Consider the following 21,013-nt stretch of genomic DNA (forward strand, 5'->3'; position numbering starts at 1 on the left):
CGAGCGGCTCCCGAGTGCAACTCTTTGTTATCTTTAAACCACTTTATTGTCATGGGTGCAGTGCCACCCACAAGAGCCTTTAATTGAACCCTTGTATTGGGATTGACGTCTTGGGACTGTGGCTTTTCCACAAAGTAAGGGGGTTCTGAGGTGAAAGAAAAAGAAGTGAATGGATCATTTTAGAACAGAGCAATGAAGGTAAGAATTAAGAAATGAGACAGCAATAAGTTCTTGATGGGTGGAGATAAAAACTGCCAACCTTTGACTGTCAGATGGCCACTGCACTGGTTGTGTCCTGCCTTATTAGTGGCAGAACAAGTGTACGTCCCACTGTCGCTACTTTCCAGATGACTGATTTCCAAGAAAGCAGTATTGTCATGAAAAGAAAACTTGTACTTTTCACTAGCCGATATTTCCTGGTCATCTTTGAACCATTGGATGCTTATGGGGTGTGACCCAGCCACTATACATTCTAAGTCAATAAAAGACCCTTTGATGCTGTCCATTTTCTTCAGCTTTTTGGTGAATGAGGGAGGTATGATAAGATCTATGCAATGAAAAAGCAAACAAATAAAAAAATAAAAGTTAGGTCAATCCACCAATTTGTATTTTCTCTAAAATTGTTAAGATGAAGGAGCATAGTTTGTCTCCACAGAAAAGCAATACCAACCTAATACATTAATGCTAGCCTTGCAGCTGCTTCTCCCAACATCATTTTGGACCTCAAATGTATATTCTCCGCTATCTTTCTTTTCCGTAGAAATAATCTTCAGTATAGAGACTGTGTCAGTGACACTGATTTTATATTTTTGGCCCAGAGTCAGTTCTTGGCCATCTTTAAACCATTTGGCTATAATCTCCTTAGTCCCTGAAAACTTAACCTGTAAAGTGGCTGGGTCTCCTTGGGTGACATCTATAGACACAGCCTCCTCGGTGATTGTTGCAGGTTCTATAGAAAACAAACGGATAGGGGTGGGTCGTGAATTGCTCTGCTGAAAGGCTTACATCTGAATTTTCCTTCCTAAAACTTTCTGAACCAACCTTTTACTGAAAGTAACGCAGAACATCTTTGTATTCCTGCATCGTTTTTGGCCTGACAGACGTATTTCCCATCATGCTTGACTTCTATGCCACTGAGGTACAGACTCGCCACATTGTTCTCAAAGGTCATTCTTATATTATCATCTTCTGTGATTTCCTCATTGTCTTTTAACCAAGTCACTGCGATTGGCAAGGAGCCCTTCAGAATGGCCTGGAAGGCAGCTGTGCCTCCTCGAAGGGAGCTGGTGCTCTCGATCTTCTTTACAAAGGTTGGGGGTTCTAATAGAGGAATGAATTCTCAAATCAATTCCAGCTCTACAGAAAAACTGGCATGTTTTTTTTTTCTTTCTTTTTTTTTTTTTTTTTTTTAAAGAATGGACTCTGCAGAAGAGCTCGTCCATCATTTGAACCAACACTAACCTCTTAGAGTCACCCTGGCACTGCAGGTGCTGCTGCCCACCTCATTGGTCACCCGACACTGGTATTCACCAGCGTCTGCAGCTACAAACTTGAGGACTTGCAGGCTAACCAGATGATCTTGCATAAAGGTTTTGTACTTCCTACCACTTCGCAGAGTTGTGTTGTCTTTGAACCAAGTGATCTCAAAGGGAGGTGTGCCTGCCACCTCGGCCAGCAACATGACATCATACTCCTTCAACACTTCAATTGGCTTAAATTCTTTGGTAAAGTAAGGTGACTCTATAGTAGAAAAGGAATTATTTTAAGTTAATGGTGGATGAATCCGTGGCGTGGACTACAACTTTGGTAACACAACGGGCAATGTGAACACAAACCTTTGACTATTAAAATGCTACCACAGTGGTCACTGCCAGCCTCATTTTGGGCCTCACACATATATTCACCACTGTCTTCTATGGCAACATCTGTAAGTCTTAGAACTGCAGTGGACTCCACAAAAGACATTTTGTGTTTGCTGCTCTCTTTAACTTCTCTGTCATTTGCAAACCATGTTATTTTAATTGGAGGAGTACCAGTTACTTTGCAGGTTAGCTGGGTGGCATCTCCCTTCTTTAAGAGCTGTGATGGCTCTAACTTTTCAACAAATGTAGCAGGTTCTGTGGAAGGAAGAAGTTATTAAGAAACATGTGGAAGAGGAAAGACCTTATAACAATGGTAGCACAAGGATGTCAAGAAAACACGGCAAACCTTTTACAAATAAGTTTGCACTGCACTCCACACTTCCGGCAACGTTGCTGACTTTACAGGTATATGTGCCTGAATCGGAGGTTTTTACTGCATAGAGTTCCAGGGAACTTTCTAGAGCATCTTTGGTAATATAGCAGCTTCCACCGGAAACCAATTCTTTGTCACCCTTAAACCATCTGATTGTAAGAGGAATAGACCCTTGGAAGGTGCTCTTCAGGTGGACTGCCGAGCCGGGCAGAACATCCTTTGACGCAGGTTTAGTTACAAAACTGGGTGGTTCTAAAGAAGGGGTATAAGAAAGAATTTCAAAGAGTTAAGAGGTGCGACCTAAGGGAAGAAGATGTAATTTGAACAGTGTCTAGAGTAAGAATGAAATGCAGTCTCCAGCCAACCTTGCACAATCAGGGCTCCACTGCTGTCCTTGCTTCCCACGGAATTTGTAGCTCGGCAAGTGAAATTCCCTGCGTCATTCATGTCTACTCTGGTTATCTCCAAAGAAGCTGTGCCTTCCACAAATGCTATTCTGTATCTGTCGGAAGAAGCTATTTCTTTACCATCCTTAAACCAGGACACCCTCATTGGGAGGGAGCCAGCGATTTTGCAGTCCAGCCTGCAGATACTGTTAACCACACTATCCACGTTGCGTAGAGGTTTGGTAAAAAATGGAGCGATGTCTCGATCTGTTCATGGCACAAAAGGGAAGAAGGGTCAATATGGAGAAGTGCTCAGGGATTTTATTTTTAGTTGCTTGTTGGGTTTCAAAGGAATATGTAGCGTAGGCTTCCAAATATACTAACCTAATACAGTGAAAGTTGTCTCGCAGGAGCTGCTGCCCACTTCATTGGAAATTTCAAATGTGTATTGGCCACTATCGTGTAGTTCAGTGGAATAAAATTTGAGTTGGGCAACATTGTTTTTATAACTTATTCGATACTTTTTACTGGCAACCAGGGGTCTCCCATCTTTGTACCATTTGGGCTTGAGTTCTGGGGTGCCTGTGACTGTGTACTCCAGCGTGGCTGGGTCTCCTGCTGTCACCTGGATCAGTTCTGCTCTCTCAACAATTCTGGCAGGTTCTATAATGGCATTAAATAGTTAGAATTCCAAAATGCATATCAGTGTTTCATTTTCAAGTGGAAATGTGGATTCAGAGTTAAAATGTTCCTACACGAACCTTTAACTATTAATTCCCCAACAGATGTTTGGCTTCCAGCTTCGTTTTCAGCCAGGCATGTGTATTTGCCCCCCAGACTAATCTGAACATCCGGGATTATTAAGACCGCAACACCACTGGAAAAGCTCATTTTGATTTTTCCATCTTCTTTAATGATCTCTTGTCCTTTCATCCATGTGACAGAAATGGGTTGTGACCCTCTCACAGCAGCTTGTAAGGTAACAGTTTGTCCTGCTAGTGCAGTAAAATCATCTACTTTCTTTACAAAAGTTGGTGGTTCTAGTCAAAGAAAGAGAGCATACAAAGCTTATCAATTCCCAAACACTTTCAACACTATATATATTTGTGTTTTTATCTAGATGACATTTATCTTGTCCAATAGTGCTATCCCATAGTATTGGTTATTTAGAAGAAGAAATAAAATTTAAGAAGAATTACAATTCTATCCAAGAGAAAGAAGCCTAGAAGATACATGGTTATCCGCTGACAAAATGTCCTTTTATGTAATTCGCATTTGTTATCAGAGATTAAATATTTACACTGGTCTCAGGATAAGATTGGATGAAGGTCACTGACTTTGTTCCCCCAGGTCCCAGGTGAAACCAAAAGCAAAACGTATTTTTAAAGGTTAGGAGAAGAAGGGACAGTACCAGTTTTCCTTCCACGAGTTAAAAAAGCAATTTTGACAATTTATTGAAGAGATGTCAGTTTTTCAAGAACTAACCTTTTAGCAAGTGTGTTGCACTGCAGCCACACTTCCCAACTTCATTAGCAACAACACATTCATATTCACCAACGTCTGCACTATTAAAAGAAAAAATCTCCAAAGACACCAGAGACTTCTGAGAAAACAACCTGTACTTTTTACTACTTCGAATTTGCTTCTTGTCTTTGAACCAGCTAACTTCAAATGGTCCAGTGCCTGAGATTTCACACTGAAGAAGGGCATTTGTTCCTTTCACTATATCTGCAGGCTCAAGAGTTTTGATGAAAGAAGGTGGTTCTACAAAAGCATGAAAGCATAAGTTGTATAAGTCATGCGTTATGAGCAATTAAACAGAAAATCTTTTCTCGGTGAAACAGTGGACAATAACTGAGCAAACAAACCTTTGATAACTATTTCAGCACTGCAGCTGTCACTGCCCACGTCATTCACTGCTTCACATGAGTAACTCCCACTGTCTTCAACTTTTACATCCGTAATATCAAGTATAGCCTCAGAATGGACAAAAGACATTCGGACTGTATTACTCTCATTAAGTTCTTTGTTATTTTTAAACCAAGTAACCTGGATCACAGGTGAGCCTTTCAGCTTGCAATGGAGGCGTGCTGATTCACCTGGGAGCATTAAATAGGAGGGATCCACCTTCTTCACAAAGGATGGTGGCTCTACATGAAGTTACCAAGAAAAGAAAAAGGAAAAGATACCTGAAACATAAACTCCACAAAAGATACGTAGGCACATACAACAAAAAGGCACACACATAAAATAATCTGCATGACATTTCTGAAAAGGTTGTGGTGCTCTCAATAACCTTCCATGTTTCCATGATGTGAAAGCACTTTCCCAGTGTCTTGATTTAAAAAATGAACAAAGAAACAAAACAAGCAAACTCTATTTACACAAAGAGCAATTTTATAAAAGAAGAATAGTTAAGGATCTCCCAGACACTTGAACTTCTTTAGAAGAAATTTTAAGCAAACTTCATTAATGGCAGACAGTCTTAAAAGAACAAACGTAAGTGATTTCTGAAGAAGATTAAAAAAATAAAATCAAACAATGACAGGATTTCCCTACACCAAAAGGTTTGCTTGGGTGAAATAATTTTAATAACAAACCACACTGACCGTATTATTTGTCAAAAATTTCACTACTGAGGTATCCTTTCAGAAAAGGAAGTGAAAAATAATATTCACACATTTCTTACCTCTGATAGTTACTGTCGCTGAAGAGGAGCTGCTTCCAGCCTCATTTGAAGCTGTGCAAACATAGGTTCCTGAATCTTTTAGTTTGGCCAAAGGAATCTCAAGTGATGCTATTTTATCCTCAAAATAGATCTTATAATCTTTCTCAGGTGGCAGCTTTTGCCCATCTTTATTCCATGTAATGGTGACTTTTCTGTCTTCATCTACTTGGCATTCAAGGTGGACCTTCTTATTGACAGCTGATTGCACAGGCTCCAATTCTTTAATGAAATGTGGTTTGTCGACGATGATCAACTCAGCTTGGCAGATGTCGGCTCCAAACTTGTTGGAAGCCTTACAAGAGTAAACTCCTCTATCTTGAATGGTAAGATTTGAGAGTTCTAAACTGTGTTTGTTTTCTGCATCAGAAATCTTGCAGTTAGGGGAAGGTGATAGTGCAGCTCCATCTTTCTGCCAAATGGTTTCAATCACAGGCGTCCCTGCCACTGTGCAGAGGAACTTCGCTGCCTTACCCACAAAAGTTGTAACTGACTTAGGTCTGGAGAGAAAGCTTGGTGGATATGCCTCTGCAAAAGAAATGTTCCCAGCATTACATTTTGTCCCCACCAAAGCTCTTGCTGTAATGATATATTTCAAGAAAGAGAAAAAAAATGAATTATATCTTTAGATAGACATGAGACATTATTGAAAATAGTGTAATGTATTAATAAGATGAAAGAGTTGTTACAGGAGAGGATGAAGGTGTTCTTTACAGAGGAGGGAGACAGTACTTTAAATGTCTCCATCAAAGGAAAGAACAAATGCTCCTTTGTTTAGCAACATTAACTCACTATTGTTAAAGATTTGTCCATATTAGTAGCTGATTCATTATTTTAATTATTTGATAAGTGATTCAGCTGATACTTTTATTCTGGCTGAGTAGAAGACTATGGAAGAAAGAGAAAGAAAATGTACTTGAAGAGTAGGAATAGTATGCGATAAAAAGTTTGAGCAGTTTTATAAAGTCTCTCTAACCCTCATGTCAACCACCAGCAACGGCTTCATGGCTCAACTCTGAATGCAACCCTAAGTCATTCCAAACTTGTCCAAATATTTAAGCAGTAATTTCCCACTTCCATTCTGCATTTTGAAACATGCCGTTAGGAATCTCTTTCTGATATTTTAAAAATTCTTCCTCCTTTCTCTCTTACTATTTGAAGCACAGGTGTTAGTCCCGTTACTGAATTGGTCTCATTTGGGTAGACACATTTCCAAAAGTGTCATTAAGAATAAAGCCATATAAGTGATTGCGTGGAGACTCTTTGATCACAAAGTGAAAACCACTGGTTGGGTCACCATGGGCCTAGGTTTCAGATGGTCTGATATGTAAAAGATTTAAAGAGGCAAGGAAGCTGCATGGAACCCTGGGTTTTCAGGGCAAACAGACATACAGCATTTGCCTTTTCCCTTCATTCTCTCATTGAAAAAAGAAGACCAAGGGACTGTGCCACTCGGACATTAGCGCATGGCTTCTCTGAACAACATGGGTTATTGCTATCCCTGATCTTGAATCATAGTTTATAAGCACATTTTCCCTTGGGAAAAAAGACAGAGAGAGAGAGAGAAAGAGAGAGAGAGAGAGAGAGAGAGAGAGAGAGAGAGAGAGAGAGAGAGAGAGAGAAAGAGAGCGCTAGTTTTTTTTTTTAATGAGGAAATTCAAACACTTGATGAGCGTTAACTACTCAAAAGTCATCCTGTGTGTCAATTAAGATATTGGGACAGAGTATTTGTGTAGTTGTTCTTATTTTTAAATTATTAATAAAGCTCGGAGTGAGAATCCTAAGTTATAGTCCTTTGCTAGCTCCCTGTCTCATGTTAGGATTTGTTTAACTTTAATCTTATGCTCTGTCTTTTCTCAGTTTATAATTCTGTTTTTAATTGGTTAAATGGTCTCAAATTATTAAATTCATTGGGATATCATTTATTTTTTAGTAGCACCAAACTTTCCTGAATTTTTTTATATTAAGGGCCAAGCCATTAGTAGTTATCCAAGATATTTCCACCAAGCTGGTTGTTGAAAAAAGAAAAGAAGAAAACAAACAAAACCCCTCAAAAACAAACTTTCAGGAGCTGCTACTCATATGATTCCTTAACATTTGTCTCAAAGTAATAAATTATTTTTATTTTCTCTTTAGCTGTTGTTAGAAATATGACTGTAAATGATGATTTCTAGTCCCACATAGTACCTAACGACCATGTTACCATCTTGGATACTGGTCTCTCCAGTTGCTAGGACAAGCACTTCTTGAACCTGTATGAAAAACAAATTAGGCAACAATATGAAGTGAGACGATAACATCTGATTCAGTGTATGTCATTTACCTGTCACAGTTAGTGTGGCAGTACAGCTGACACTGCCATACTCATTGGAAGCTTTGCAGGTGTACTCGCCGCAGTCAACAACCTGGGTTCTCAGGATTTCCAGGCTGGAGATGTAATGTGAAGATCGAATGGAACACTTGTCACTCTCGTAAATTTCTCGGCCGGCTTTAAACCACTGGAATCGGACATTGGGGGCACTTTCGATCTCACAGGTGAATTTGGCTAGGTGACCCAGAGCTACTTCAAGGGGCTCGATTCTCCTCTTGATCACTGGGGCAGCTGTAAAGGGAAGCAGAGTGCATTATTAGGCACCTCCTTATTAGGCACAACACATTTTTCTTTTCCTTCTAACTTTTGTTTCCGTTAATGAAGTGAAACTGTTGTGAAAAGTTGAAATTGGTGAGAAGGACTACAGCAGTTTAAGACAAGTGACTGGAAAATGAGAAACACCATTGAAGGCAAAAGGAGACAATAAGCAGCTTTCAACATATGCAATCATTATTTTGCAGTGAATTGTGAAAAAAATATTAAAATGTGATGCTATTGGTTTACATGCATAACATGATGTATCTTTTAAATATACCATGCTGACTAGGAACACTGAGAATAATGTGAAAAAACATGATATACTATATAAAGTGATAAGCGAAACAACAGTAAAAATGAAATAGAAACAAGAAACATAAATGGACAATTAATCATGGTTATTTTGAATTTAGGGATGAGACTGGCAATTTTGAGTGGCTAGGTGTTCACTGACAGCTTTTGATTACATGTTATTAAAGTATTTTTATATAAAAATAATCTAAAATGCGTATGGATTGGTATTACAAAACATGAAAACATGTTTTATTTTAAAAACAAATAGTAACGTAGATCTACCATATTATCCAATATGGCAGTATGGAAAAAGAAGAGTTAATAACCATGATTATGTCTGTGACTTCATTCTTACTCTACATCAACTGCATTCTGGCAGTGGCAGATAAGTAGAAATTCAGTGATCAGACCTAAACATTACAACCCAGTGAATGTTAGAGCTTGATCCATTTAATCCTTAAAATCCAACCTCTTTTGACTACAGTGAGTTTTGCCGAAGTTGCTTTTCTTCCGTTGTCATTCAGAGCCTCACAGGTATACTGTCCTTGATGTTCTTCTGCATTTACTTTGTCGATAACTAACATGTATGTATTTTGTTCTTGTAAACACTTGAACTTTTCATCTGAAGGCACCAGTTTACTCTCAAAATACCAATTCACCTCTTTGGCATTTGTTATGGATGATGTGAATTTTACGATGTCACCTTCCTCAGCAATGGTGTCCACCAAGGGCTGATGTATAACAGGGCCATCCTCTTTGATGACACTGCCCTCAGCTTTCTGTATCTCTACACTACCAGCCTCCTCAGGACCCCTTTCAGAGGCCTTCTCTTTTAAGTCGGATGGTTTCGGTAACTCATCCTGTTTTTCATCAGAGATAGCAGCTATAGCAACCCCATCAGGGACAGTTATGGTATCCACAGCTTTGACCTGACTTTCTACATGAACATAACTGACCTCTTGTGTTGAGACAAAATATTTAGATTCAATTTCTGGTTCAGTGGTTGCTTCAACCACCTGTAAATCTGAAAAAGAATCCATTTCTTCCTGCAAGTCTATTTTGGCTCCTTTCTGAATTCTAGGATCTTCAGCTGTTAAGATCATTCTCTCCTCACATATAATAGAGCATAAAGCATCTTTAAATTCAGTTTTCAAGTCAGCCATCTGAGGATCAATACCTTCAATAGCGATGGTGAATTCTTCTGTTAGAGACTTCACTGAGGTAATAAGGTAGGTGCACATAATGCGTTTGGGCTCTTGAGTGAAGTTTATGGCCTTGACCTCCACCGTTTCAATGTTTCTTAACCACTCGGAGAAAAGACTCGTTTGCTCACTGGCCACTGCTGCTTGCAAAGCCCTACGAATCTGGGTTTTCAGGTTTAATCTTTGTTCTTCTGGGCTACCAGGAAGCAAACTTTCCTTAGAAAGAATGTCACTTCCCTGCACTTCAGGCAAGCCCTTTATTGCCATGGGCTCTTTCTTACACTCAGTGATTTGGTTAGAGGGCATTGCCAAATTGTCAGAATGCTCTTCCTTAAGCAGTACCTGCTTTTCCTCACATGCTAGTGGAAAACTTAAGGACTTGCCTTCCTCAGTCCTGGCCGCAAAATCTTGCCCTGTACTTTTCAGGTGATCCGCACTTTCCATCAAAATTGCACCTTCTTCTATGCACATGTGTTCTGAAAGGACCTGGGGCTCACAGTTTACCTCAGAGCCCACAATTTCAGGACCCTTGAAACTTTCCACATGTCCCTCTGCTAAGTTCTGACTCAGGATGAGAGCACTTTGTGCCTCTTGCTTTGGAAGAGTCCCTATTTGCTCTTTGTCGACTGAGACAAAGTCTTTTGTCTTTTCTTTTGGTAAAAGTACTTCTTTGGCCACAGATGTTAGAGGTTCTTCTGTTAAAGACTGCAGATAACTCCTTTCAGTTTCAGTTAAAGTTTTCAGAGGCTCAACTGTTAATGAACTAATTTCTTCTATGGAGATGGGATTTGGGAATATTTTTTCAGTATCTGATAGAACCTCCTGTGACACAGGCTCCTGAAGCATTAGAATATCTTCTTTGGGGAGGGTTTTCTGGAATTGGACAGCCTGCAGCTGTAAAATGGGAGGTGGTTCCTTGATAGGCTGAATAGGAAGAGTGGCACTGAAGGAAGGAAGTTCCCTGGTGTTTTCAGGAGTGGGTATATCCTGCTCCAACATGACTGTGGATTGCAATTGCTCAGCTTCTAAGGTAACTTGACTGTTCAGTTCATTTGTTTTAACAATATGCTCATACGAAAGCTGTCGTTTTTCTTCTGCAACTAAAGCAGCTTTCAAAATGGTGTCCTTTACAAAAGCTGCAATTTCCGGTTCTGAGTCAAATGCCTCAACTGCAGGGCCCTTTAACGATACCTGTGGAAAATCTTTAGGAGCATCTGGTGTGGACTTTGCTTCGCTGGGGGCATTAGTCATGTCTGTGTCTTCCAGAAGTACAAACAATTCTGCAGCACAGGTGGACTCACCCCACACGTTTTCTGCTTTACAGACATAGAGGCCACTATCTTCCCTCTGAGGGTCATTGACGATGAATGTCCCAGAACCATCAGGATTATGAATGATAGTATAATAAACATTGGTGCAAAGCTGCTTGTTGTCTTTGAACCACAAAACAGTGGGTGCAGGCTCTCCAATCACCACGTACTCAAAAATGGCAGGGAGACCCTGAGCACAGTGAATTGGTTTTAACTCCTTAAGGAAGGAAGGAGGATAAGGACCTTCAAGCTTTTCCAGGTATTTCTCCACTGCTGATTCTGATTCAGTCTCCTTGTGTTCCTTTCCTTTGGCATTTATTTTTATATAAGCACGACATACTGTCTGTCCATACTCATTACTGGCAATACATGTATACTCTCCCTCGTCCTCCAGTTTTGTGAACAGAATGATCAAGCTATGATCATTACCGTCAAAAACAAATTTGTAGTCAGCAGAAGGCATTAACATTACTCCATTAAAGAACCACCGAATTTTAGGCTTGGGAATGCCAGTGACAGTAACAGACAGTTTAGCCACATCCCCTAGGCTTATTTCAGCATTTGACACTTTTTTGATGAAAACTGGGACACTGCCTTCCTTTTGGGAATTGAATTTAGTTGAATGAACTGGAGGTTCAGAAAAAAGTTCAAGTGTTTCATTTCTATCAGATAACTGAAGGTCAGAGCTAGAGGTTTGGTGTCCTTCTTCCTCAGCAGACAGAAGATAACTAGAAAACTCTGTATGGGGAAAAATGATGATTATTTTACTATCAATTTTATTCAACAGAAAAAATAAAAGTCAAAGAATTATACACCGACTGATGGTCTTCTTCTGCTTTATTCCTGAAATCATTAGATTATCATGAGCTTAACTTATCAAAAAGCACATTTCTAAATGTTTAACCTTAGTTTATTATATCACATTATATGATTATAAATACTGTACTAATGCAACTTTCAATCCACTTCACTAGTGTTAGAATTTATACATTTTAAAGATGTTCTTATGAGTTTTCTTTCATGATATAACCCCAATTCTAAAGTTTGAGAAACTGCTGGCTAAATATTTATAATAAAGGAATCCAGGATTATTTAAATCAATTTCTAAAAAGATCCAGAATTATTTACATTTAGAATTTACTAAGTTTAAAAATGTCATTATCAAAACAGAGAGTGATTATTTTCAAAATAAAACATCTATATTCTAGTTACTACTTATAAACTGAAGTCACTGTTAACAAATAAGGGGCTATGAAAAGTAAGGACCTACAACTAAGATTACTCTACCCAGCAAAGCTATCATTTAGAATTGAAGGACAGATAAAGACCTTCCCAGACAAGAAAAAGCTAAAGGAGTTCATCACCGTCAAACCAGTATTACAAGGAATGTTAGAGGGATATCTTTAAGATGGGAGGGGGGTTAGGGCTGGATGAAAAGGGGAAAGGATTAAGAAGAACAAATTGGTTGTTACACAGTAGTCATGGGGATGTAGGGTATAGCGTAAGGAATATAGTCAATAATATTGTAATAACTAAGTCTGGTGCCAGATAGGCATTCGATCTATCAGGGTGATAGAAAGGAATGTGTTGAGGGCAGGGTGAAAAAAGGTGAAGGTATTAAGAAATATAAATTTGTAGTTACAAAATAGTCATGGGGATGTAGAGCATAGGGATATAATCAATAATACAGTAATAACTATCTATAGTGTCAGGTGGTACTAGTTAGAGGGATCACTTAAATTATATAAATGTCTAACCACTATGCTATACACTTGAAACTAATATAAAATAATATTGAACGTCAAAAACTACAGGAATGTTTAATTTGAATTCGTAAGAGAAATAACTGTTTTCAGTGGCAAGAAATGTAGGCCATCTTTTGCCTGTGTAAACTGCCACAGTATTTCAGCAAAGCTTTTAAAATATGACTGAAGTCAAGTCAAGGTAGTAAAGAAAATGGGAAGATCAGAAATGAGAGAAAACATCTCCAACATGAAAAACTTGATTGTGGCTTCCTGACTCCCTTCATAGTCCCCCCCCTCCTTAGCTCTGCCCAGGGTGAGTAGGCCTGCCTCCAGAATCAAAATGCTCCTCTGGGGATGTGGGAACAAGTCTGGGGCCTGTAGCAGGACCCTGTATCATGAGGAAGAAGTACAGTGTGATGGGAGAAGCTTCTACTGCTGCTGCTTTCTGTGCATGGTTTGCAGGAAAAATTTAGATAGCACAAAAGTGACAATTCATGATAAAGAGATCTACTACAAATCCTGCTTTGGAAAGAAGGATGGGCCAAAATGCTATGGTTATGGCCAGAATGCTGGCATGCTCACCATGGACCATGGCGAGAGATTGTTCAACAAGGCCAGAGAGTGTTTAACTTCACAGGCTTGTAACAAATCCAAATACAGTGGTACCTTGGTTTTCTAACGTAATCCGTTCTGGAAGACCGTTTGAGTTCGGAAGCATTCGAAAACAGCAGACAGCTAGGCCTCAGGATCTTGCACGCAGTGGAAGCTGCATGACATGTTCAACTTCCAAGGCGTGTTTGAAAACTGAAGCATTTACTTCCAGCTTTACGGCATTCGTAAACCAAAATGTTCGTCAACGGAGACATTCGAAATCCGAGGTACTACTGTACTCATAAATTTGATCAGAAATATGGAGGTGCTGAGAAGTGTTCCAGATGTGGGAATTCCATTAAAGCTGCTGAGAAGATAATTAGAAAAACAAAGCCCTGGCACAAAAACTGTTTCCAATGTGCCAAGTGTGGGAAGAATGAAGAGCTCTGAGTGAAAAAGAAGGGGAAATCTATCGTAAAGGTTGCTATGCAAAGAACTTTGGGCCCGACGGATTTGGCTATGACAAAGGCGCAGGAGTCCTTGTTCATAGTCAGTAAAGGTGTGCACCCAGAACCGAGTTCACACACTGAGAATCTCTACATCATCTGGGCACAGATAATCTAAAACTAAGCTACTGTGAAATTCTACAGCACTTCAGTACTGTATGAGGCCAGACAATTTAGTTCGCAAACTTTGCACCATGTAAGTGCACAGTGGAAAGTTTGCGAGCATAATTGTCAGACCTTGTAAGTTACACTGTCCTTGGATAGGCTGGCTGACTAGTAGGAAGAGAGCACCGTATCCTTATCAGCATTTTCAAGAACGATTTTTTTTTTCATTTTAAATAAAACTTCAGCTTGAACAAAGAAACGTGATTATATTTTATTGTACAAGAAATACCTACACACCATTATAGAACAGAAAAACAAAGCAGTGAGTAACAGACACTTTTTAAACAATATCATGGATGACAGGATGAAAGACTTGTCATTTGATAACAAAGAACTAGGTGTTTCATTAAATCTGTTAGGTACGTAGAATAGCCCTGTTAATAATGGTTTTATTGCCTTATTAAGAAGCAGTTTTATTATTTTAGTAGTCTACTCCACTTGGGTCACATGGAATAGTCTTATGCTTTAATTCTTTTCTGTCCTAATGTATAAGCATTAGAAGGTAATATTCTAGTATCTATTTGCTATAAAAATAATGGTAAAACTTATCTGTAGCATATAGACTACATACTCATTTATTATTTCAATTAGTAGCCATAAAATCACTGATTCATTTCATACACTAATGGTGGCCACTTAACTTCCATTTAATCTACAATGCATTACTCAAGTCAGCTTTCCCTTTACTTAAACTGCCAAAACATCGGTAAAGGGAAAGAACATGAATGTAGTTCAATACTCCTACTCACTAATATCTTGAAATATTTTCCCTTACTTCTAAACATAATGTAGTAACCATAAAAAAGATAGTTAATTGAATACAAATATGCTGAAACATGAAAAGTGTAGTTAAAAATACATGGAGTATTGGCAGCTAATAATTATGTCTAAACTCTACTATGTGTAATACAATGAATTCTTTATACAGCATCAGAGAAATTAATATTTCAGGCTTTTAAGTTATGTACCATTGGATCGGAAAATTTAAAAAATTCAATTTCATTATCTACAACAATTAATAAATAAGCCAAATGTGAGCAAGGCTTACTTTTCTTTTATTCATTGTTATTCTGCATATCCTCAAGTATAATGCATTTAAGACTAACAGAATTCTATGAGCAAAATCAAATAAAGCCCTCTTTCTTTTATGAATAAAAGTATATATTTTCAGCCCTTCCTGCCAATCCAATAAGGCACTAAAACTTTTTTCTTTTCTTTTTCCTTTCTTCCTCCTATAATATTTGGGTAAACTTTTTTCTTTTTTTTTTTCCTTTCTTCCTCCTAAATATCTGAATTTCTAATTTACTTAAATCTCCATTATGTGACTAAAAGAATAAATCCTTAAGTCCCCAAACTATAGAATTAATTTTATTTCAGGGATTTAGGATGTGATATACAGAGGGTGCCAAAAAAAATGTATACACATTTTAAGAAATGAAAAAACTGTATTAAAATTGTAATAATATATACGGATAACAAAAGATGAATATAAGTCATGTGTATACCTTTTCTTGGCACACACAGTATTATATTTATGATTATTATCACAGATATTGTGTACTCACTGGATGAAACAGAAATGATTGTTCCACAATTGTGTATCTATCTTCATGAGTTATAGTGACATCACACCAGTAAAACAAAATTTGGGGGGTTGTGTGGAGGTAAGGGGTGGGATGGGGGTATAAGACTGACTGCTCTATGTTCTGCACAGATTCCCAACTGCTTTTTTAATTTGGAAGGCTTTTAGGGAATTTTCACTGTGGGAGTAAAAAGGTAATAGATAAAATAAACATCATAAACGTAACTGTATATATAAATTCTTTTGAAAATTAAGTTTAAATTAAATGTTTAATTTTTTAGAATTAAAATTAATATGTTTAATACAATCATGATACTTAAAAATTATTCAGTGCAAGTGACAAATATAGCCATTAGATAACTGAGTAATTTAAGAGTTGGGGGTAGGGAAGATTCATAATTTCATTACTATATTCTATTTTTGTCTCATCATCTGTTGCAAAAGTAAAATTTATTCTAACTAACTTATGTTCAGAAAAGTTATACTGGGATGACACATAGAGTCGAATGATCGCCTCTGTGGACTTTTTGTCCAATCCCTCATTTTCAGATTAAAAAAAAAACCTGAATTTTTCTATACTTATTACAACTTACGTGAGAAGATTTATGTTGACATTGGTATGTAGGTACAATCCTAAGGATTTTGTGAATGTATTATAATTCTAATTGTGAAAAACAAAAAAGTCACTTTAGAAACATATAAATCTTGAATTTGAATGCTTATTCATTTCCAATTAGTTTTAAAAATGAAATTCAGTGAAAATGATGGGAAAGCTTATTATCTTTTATTTGTATATAATCTGAAATACAAATTACCATAATGTTTCCATTCTAAAAATGTTCCACTTTCTTTTTTCTAAAGATTCTAAAATTGGACTGCAGTTTAAAATCTATATATAAACGTAATATGGTAGCTTCTTTTTTCCCCAGGCAAATATTAAATTAATGATGCATCACAAACTTGATGCTATCTCGAAAATTGAGAAAATGAGGTATTTCCAAAAGTGGAAAGATCTTTATTTGCACATTATGCAAATGTCCAGATGAACTCTATCCAAACAGAGAGCACCACTGGTCCCCTCAAAACCAGCAAGAGTTAAAACACTAACAGATATATTAATATAAAAACATGTTAAAAAGACGCCCCCAAATATATTAAGATTGCAATATCTAACCAATATAGAGTTAGCTACCAGTGGGGCAAAACTGGTTTCTGTTGTTTGTCTATTCTAAGTTCAAGTAAATAAGCATAGATTTGGCTGCAAAAGGGTTATAATTTCAAAAATGACTTATACCCAGAGCAGAGAGGCGATTTTCCCTTACCAGTTTGTCTCTGTGGTCATCTGACATGGTCTTCCATTTTACATTTTACTTTACATACATAGCTTGTCTGCTAAAAGAATGCATTCAGCTGAAACACTTTGAGGAAGAGGAATGAGAGTAAAGTCGAAACACAAGCAACTAGGTAGCCAAAGAGATATTTAATTGTGCTTGATTTTTTCACAGCATCACACAAGTGATGATTCCACAGTTTAGACAACAGAATATTTACATGTGTTACAAATGTTTGATGTCTACACGGAGAAACTGTTTTCCCAAGCGTCTTCAATGTAATACGTTCAAATAGAATTGACATATTTGGAAATATATTAGATCTACATAATTTGGAAAATATGAAAGCACTCAAATCAAGTGTAATAATTATTGAGGCATTAAAACATTGTACAAGAAACTTTAAATTAGGGTGAGTGCTGCACAGGTCTCGGCCATTCCTGATTTGTTTGTAGCTACACACCTGTATTCACCTTCGTCATCTTTTACCAAGTTTTTTATGAATAAGTTGTGGAACCCTATGCCACTTTCCTCAGCACTGAACCTTGCTCCTTGCATCAATTTCCCATCTTTGTACCAGTAAACTGTGGGTCTTGGAGAGCCACGAACTAAACACTGGAAATAAGCTGTTGTGCCTAATGGTGCGTAACAGTCAGAAACACCTTTGATAAACCTGGGAGGCCCTTCTACTACCTGAAAGTCAAAAAAGCTGTCTGAGTATTTGCTCTTTAAGACTAATTCTTCCCTCAAACTGCTTAAAGTCACTTTACTTTTCTTTGTTACCATAGCAACTGCTGTGGAATCTCCCATGGTGAGAAATCCCCGACAGATAGCCTCTCCTACACAATTCACAGCTCTGCACCTGTATGTTGCACTATCAGAAAGACAGACATTTCGAATTTTAAGGATGTGAGTTCTGTTCTCCTCACTAATCACATATTTAACATCATCTGGCTCAATACACATATATTCTTTATACCATTTAACTTCGGGACTAGGGATGCCTATGACTGAACATTTGAACACAGCATCTGAATTTTCTGGTACTTTAAAATCACAAATAGGCATTATAAAGCGAGGAGGCATTTCAAATACTTCTAAGTCAATTTTTAAATCTTTGTCTTCTTCTCCCCTTGACGCCATATTTGGATCTGCTAAATTCAATGGAAGAACATCTAGACTCACAATCATACTTTTATGATCGGGAGTAAATTCAGGAACTGTGACTATTTTCACTTGCTTCTCAAATTCTTTGACATCTTTTTCACTTAATTCAACTTCCAAGACAATTTCTTGAGGAGAAGGTGTTCTTGATGATGAAGTATTTTCCAAATCAAACTCCATGACATGCTGATGTGTTACTGGAGGTGGGAGTGCCACTGCTCTTTCTTTTTGGGGAACTATGTCTACATTTGCAAAGCTCTTTGCTTCCCCTATGATGTTTACAGCATGGCACATGTACTCTCCTCCATCTCTTTTTTGAATGTTAGAAATTTCCAAAGAGCACACATTACCCACCCTTTCAATTTTGATTCTTTCATCTGGCTCTAGCAAAGATTTATTTCTATACCATTTCACACCAGGAACTGGAATGCCCTCAACTTCAACAATGAAGCCTAATGTTGTATTTTCATATATCTTCCTTTTGGTCAGAGGTTCAATAAAAGATGGAGGCATTTCATTGTCTTTTGGTTCGATGGCTTCATTGGGTGTGCCAAATGAATCAGAACGCCAGATTTCATAAGCTGAATTTCTTTCTCCTGTAGGTGTATGAAAATGCTCATTTGGCGTACTGTCCTCCCTTTCTATTTTTGATGGGTACCTTTTAAAGTTTCCACTGGGGTTTGGTCCTCTTCTTTCAACTATCTCTTCTCCTAAAGGTGTAGAATATCTCTCTAGAGTCTCCCCTGGGGGTGTGGAATATCTCTCTAGTGTCTCCCCTGGAGGTGTAGAATATCTCTCTAGAGTCTCCCCTGGGGGTGTGGAATATCTCTCTAGCGTCTCCCCTGGAGGTGTGGAATATCTCTCTAGAGTCTCCCCTGGGGGTGTGGAATATCTTTCTTCTATCTCACCTTCAGAAGGTGTTGAGTATCTTTCAACAGCTTCCTCTAAATGTGCAATTCTTTGAACAGTCTCACCTCCTGAAATTGTTGAGGATTGGTTAGCTGGATCTAATAGAGTAAAATATAAATCAGGAGACTTTGGAGTTTCAAAATGTTCAACAGAGGATGGTGGTGTATAAAATTGATCTAACTCAGAGATTTCTTCGCTGGTTGTACTTCCCACATCAATTGAAATATCAGATTCAGGAGAAAATGGGCGGCCTACTGATTCCTGTTGTTGATTGTAATATTCATACACAGTGTTGAAAGTTACTTCTTCAACCTCCATAGATGTGATTGATTCACTCTGGACAAGTTTTGCCTTGTCTTTTGTGTCTTTAGATTCTGGAACTTCATGCTTTCCAGCAGCAAGTAAATATTGTGTTAGGGAGAACTCAGATTCCATTGCTTCCATTGTAGGTGCCTCGTCCAATTTAGGAAGGTTTTCAGAAAAACAAGTTTCTATCTTTTCTCCTTTAGTAGTAAAGAAAGGAGTTTCATTTTGAACTTGAACTTCTTCATAACATTTTTCTTCTTCAGAGACATCAATGTTTTCATTTATCTGTTCATTTAGAGTCTGTTGTTCCTCGGTCATCAAGAATGGAAAGCACTGGCTTGGGGTGAGTTTCCTGTGGAGTGTGTCTGCGTCCTGAGCGCCACCTTTGTGGTCTCTCAAAATTCCAGTAGCAAAACCCTGTGTCCCTCCATCCTGTTTTTGAAATGATACCAACTCAGGTTTCAACATGTGTTCTTTCTCCATTTCACAAACCTCTAAAAACTTTTCCTCACTTGCTGCTTTTTTCAAAAGTGAAATGAAACTTTGATCTCCATTTTCTAAAGAACGTTTTTTCTCAAAAGTAGCAGTTTCTCCTACATCTGCATCTACAGATGAGGTTTGTAGTAGGGCACTTGACTCACTGTGGATTTCTTCAGGAAAGAATTTAAGAGAATGATCAGTGTTTAAATTTTCCAGATTTTGTTCCTGTATCTGTTGGACTTCTTTTTCCAAATAAAAGGTCTTTTCATCAATACAACTTTTCTCCATCACAGACCTACTTGAAAACTCCTGACTGGATGAGATTTCTTGATTGGTAAATATATTGTTTTGCACACTTTTAGAGGTATTCTGTGTATCAGATTGTAATATTTCAGGACTAGGAATTTCTTCTTGATAAGGCATTTTCTGCTGTTGCCTAGTTTCTTGCCCATTGAACTCCTTAGCTGGATCTCCCATACGAGAATACATTTGTTTTAGATCAAATACAATGTTCTCAGCATACTCAGTTGATTCAGAAGCAGGAGGCTGGATTTTAAAATAAGCATCTTCTGGTTGATCACTATCTAATTCTTGGAATTTTAAATCTGGATTTTCTATTTGAGAGTGAAATTGCTTTAGGTCAAATATAATAGGTGCTTCTTGTTCAGCCCTCTCAGAAATTGTAGATTGCTTTATAAAACCTATTTCTTTCTGTTGTTCCCTCTCCTGGACTTCACATTCCTTGTGAGTTTGAGAAGAAAGCAACTTTAAATTCATTACGATGTTAGATGAATCTGGTTCAATGTTTGGAGACATTTTCTCTGCCTGATACATATTCCCCTTTAGGTTACTTGATCTTGATTCTTTTTGATTTAGTGGAAAGTCAATGTCATCAGACTTCTTTTGAGGAGTATTAACAAATGATTTCCTGGTAGGTCTTTTTTCTAGAACTTCTTTTTCTACATGTTGTAACTTTTCAAATTCAATGATTCTATGCTTCACCTTTCTTCTTGGGTAGTATCTCTCTTCAGCAAGGGGTTCTTCATATACAATGAAAGCTGAGTCTTTTGTACCGTATCTATCAAAAGTTTTCTCAGAGTGGATATTTGAGAAATGGTCACTTTGGGAATATTCTTGTACATTTACCCTTTCTGGTTCACCAAGTTTTCCAAAATCATTTCTGACCTCTTTTCTAATTTTAATGTCACTGAAATCAACAAATGGATAAAGAGTACCTTCTGCTTGGTGCAGCTTTGATTTTTCATTTACACGCCCTTCTTTCCCTTCATCCTGACATTGTATATATTCAGCCCTGATAGGCCTGTTTGTTTTTATGGACCTAGAAGCAACCTGCATAAATCTGGGTAGTTTTTCTCTAGAAGATGTGCAATGAACATGGCCTTTCTGGTGTATCTGCTCAGTTGTCTCAAGGTTTTGAAAATATTCCCTTATA

At 37.8% G+C, this 21,013-nt stretch overlaps 1 protein-coding gene and 1 pseudogene across 2 annotated transcripts in view; one reads left to right on the top strand and one right to left on the bottom strand.

The window, feature by feature from the left end:
• TTN (titin) overlaps nucleotides 1–21,013 on the bottom strand; it is a 272,150-nt gene that overhangs the window by 192,087 nt on the left and 59,050 nt on the right. Inside the window, exons 46-48 of the mRNA XM_081051210.1 lie at nucleotides 8,739–11,519; nucleotides 7,670–7,948; nucleotides 5,311–5,874 (exon numbers count right to left, since the gene is read on the bottom strand). Of these exons, the coding sequence (XP_080907336.1) occupies nucleotides 5,311–5,874; nucleotides 7,670–7,948; nucleotides 8,739–11,519 (3,624 nt within the window). The remainder of the gene's footprint in view (nucleotides 1–5,310; nucleotides 5,875–7,669; nucleotides 7,949–8,738; nucleotides 11,520–21,013) is intronic.
• On the top strand, nucleotides 12,867–13,674 carry LOC308498727 (cysteine and glycine-rich protein 2-like; annotated as a pseudogene). Its single transcript has 2 exons — nucleotides 12,867–13,206; nucleotides 13,433–13,674. The product of its transcript is annotated as a cysteine and glycine-rich protein 2-like (transcript).

The sequence above is a fragment of the Rhinolophus hipposideros genome (assembly GCF_964194185.1).
Source record: "Rhinolophus hipposideros genome assembly, chromosome: 6".
Taxonomy (NCBI): Eukaryota; Metazoa; Chordata; class Mammalia; order Chiroptera; family Rhinolophidae; genus Rhinolophus; species Rhinolophus hipposideros.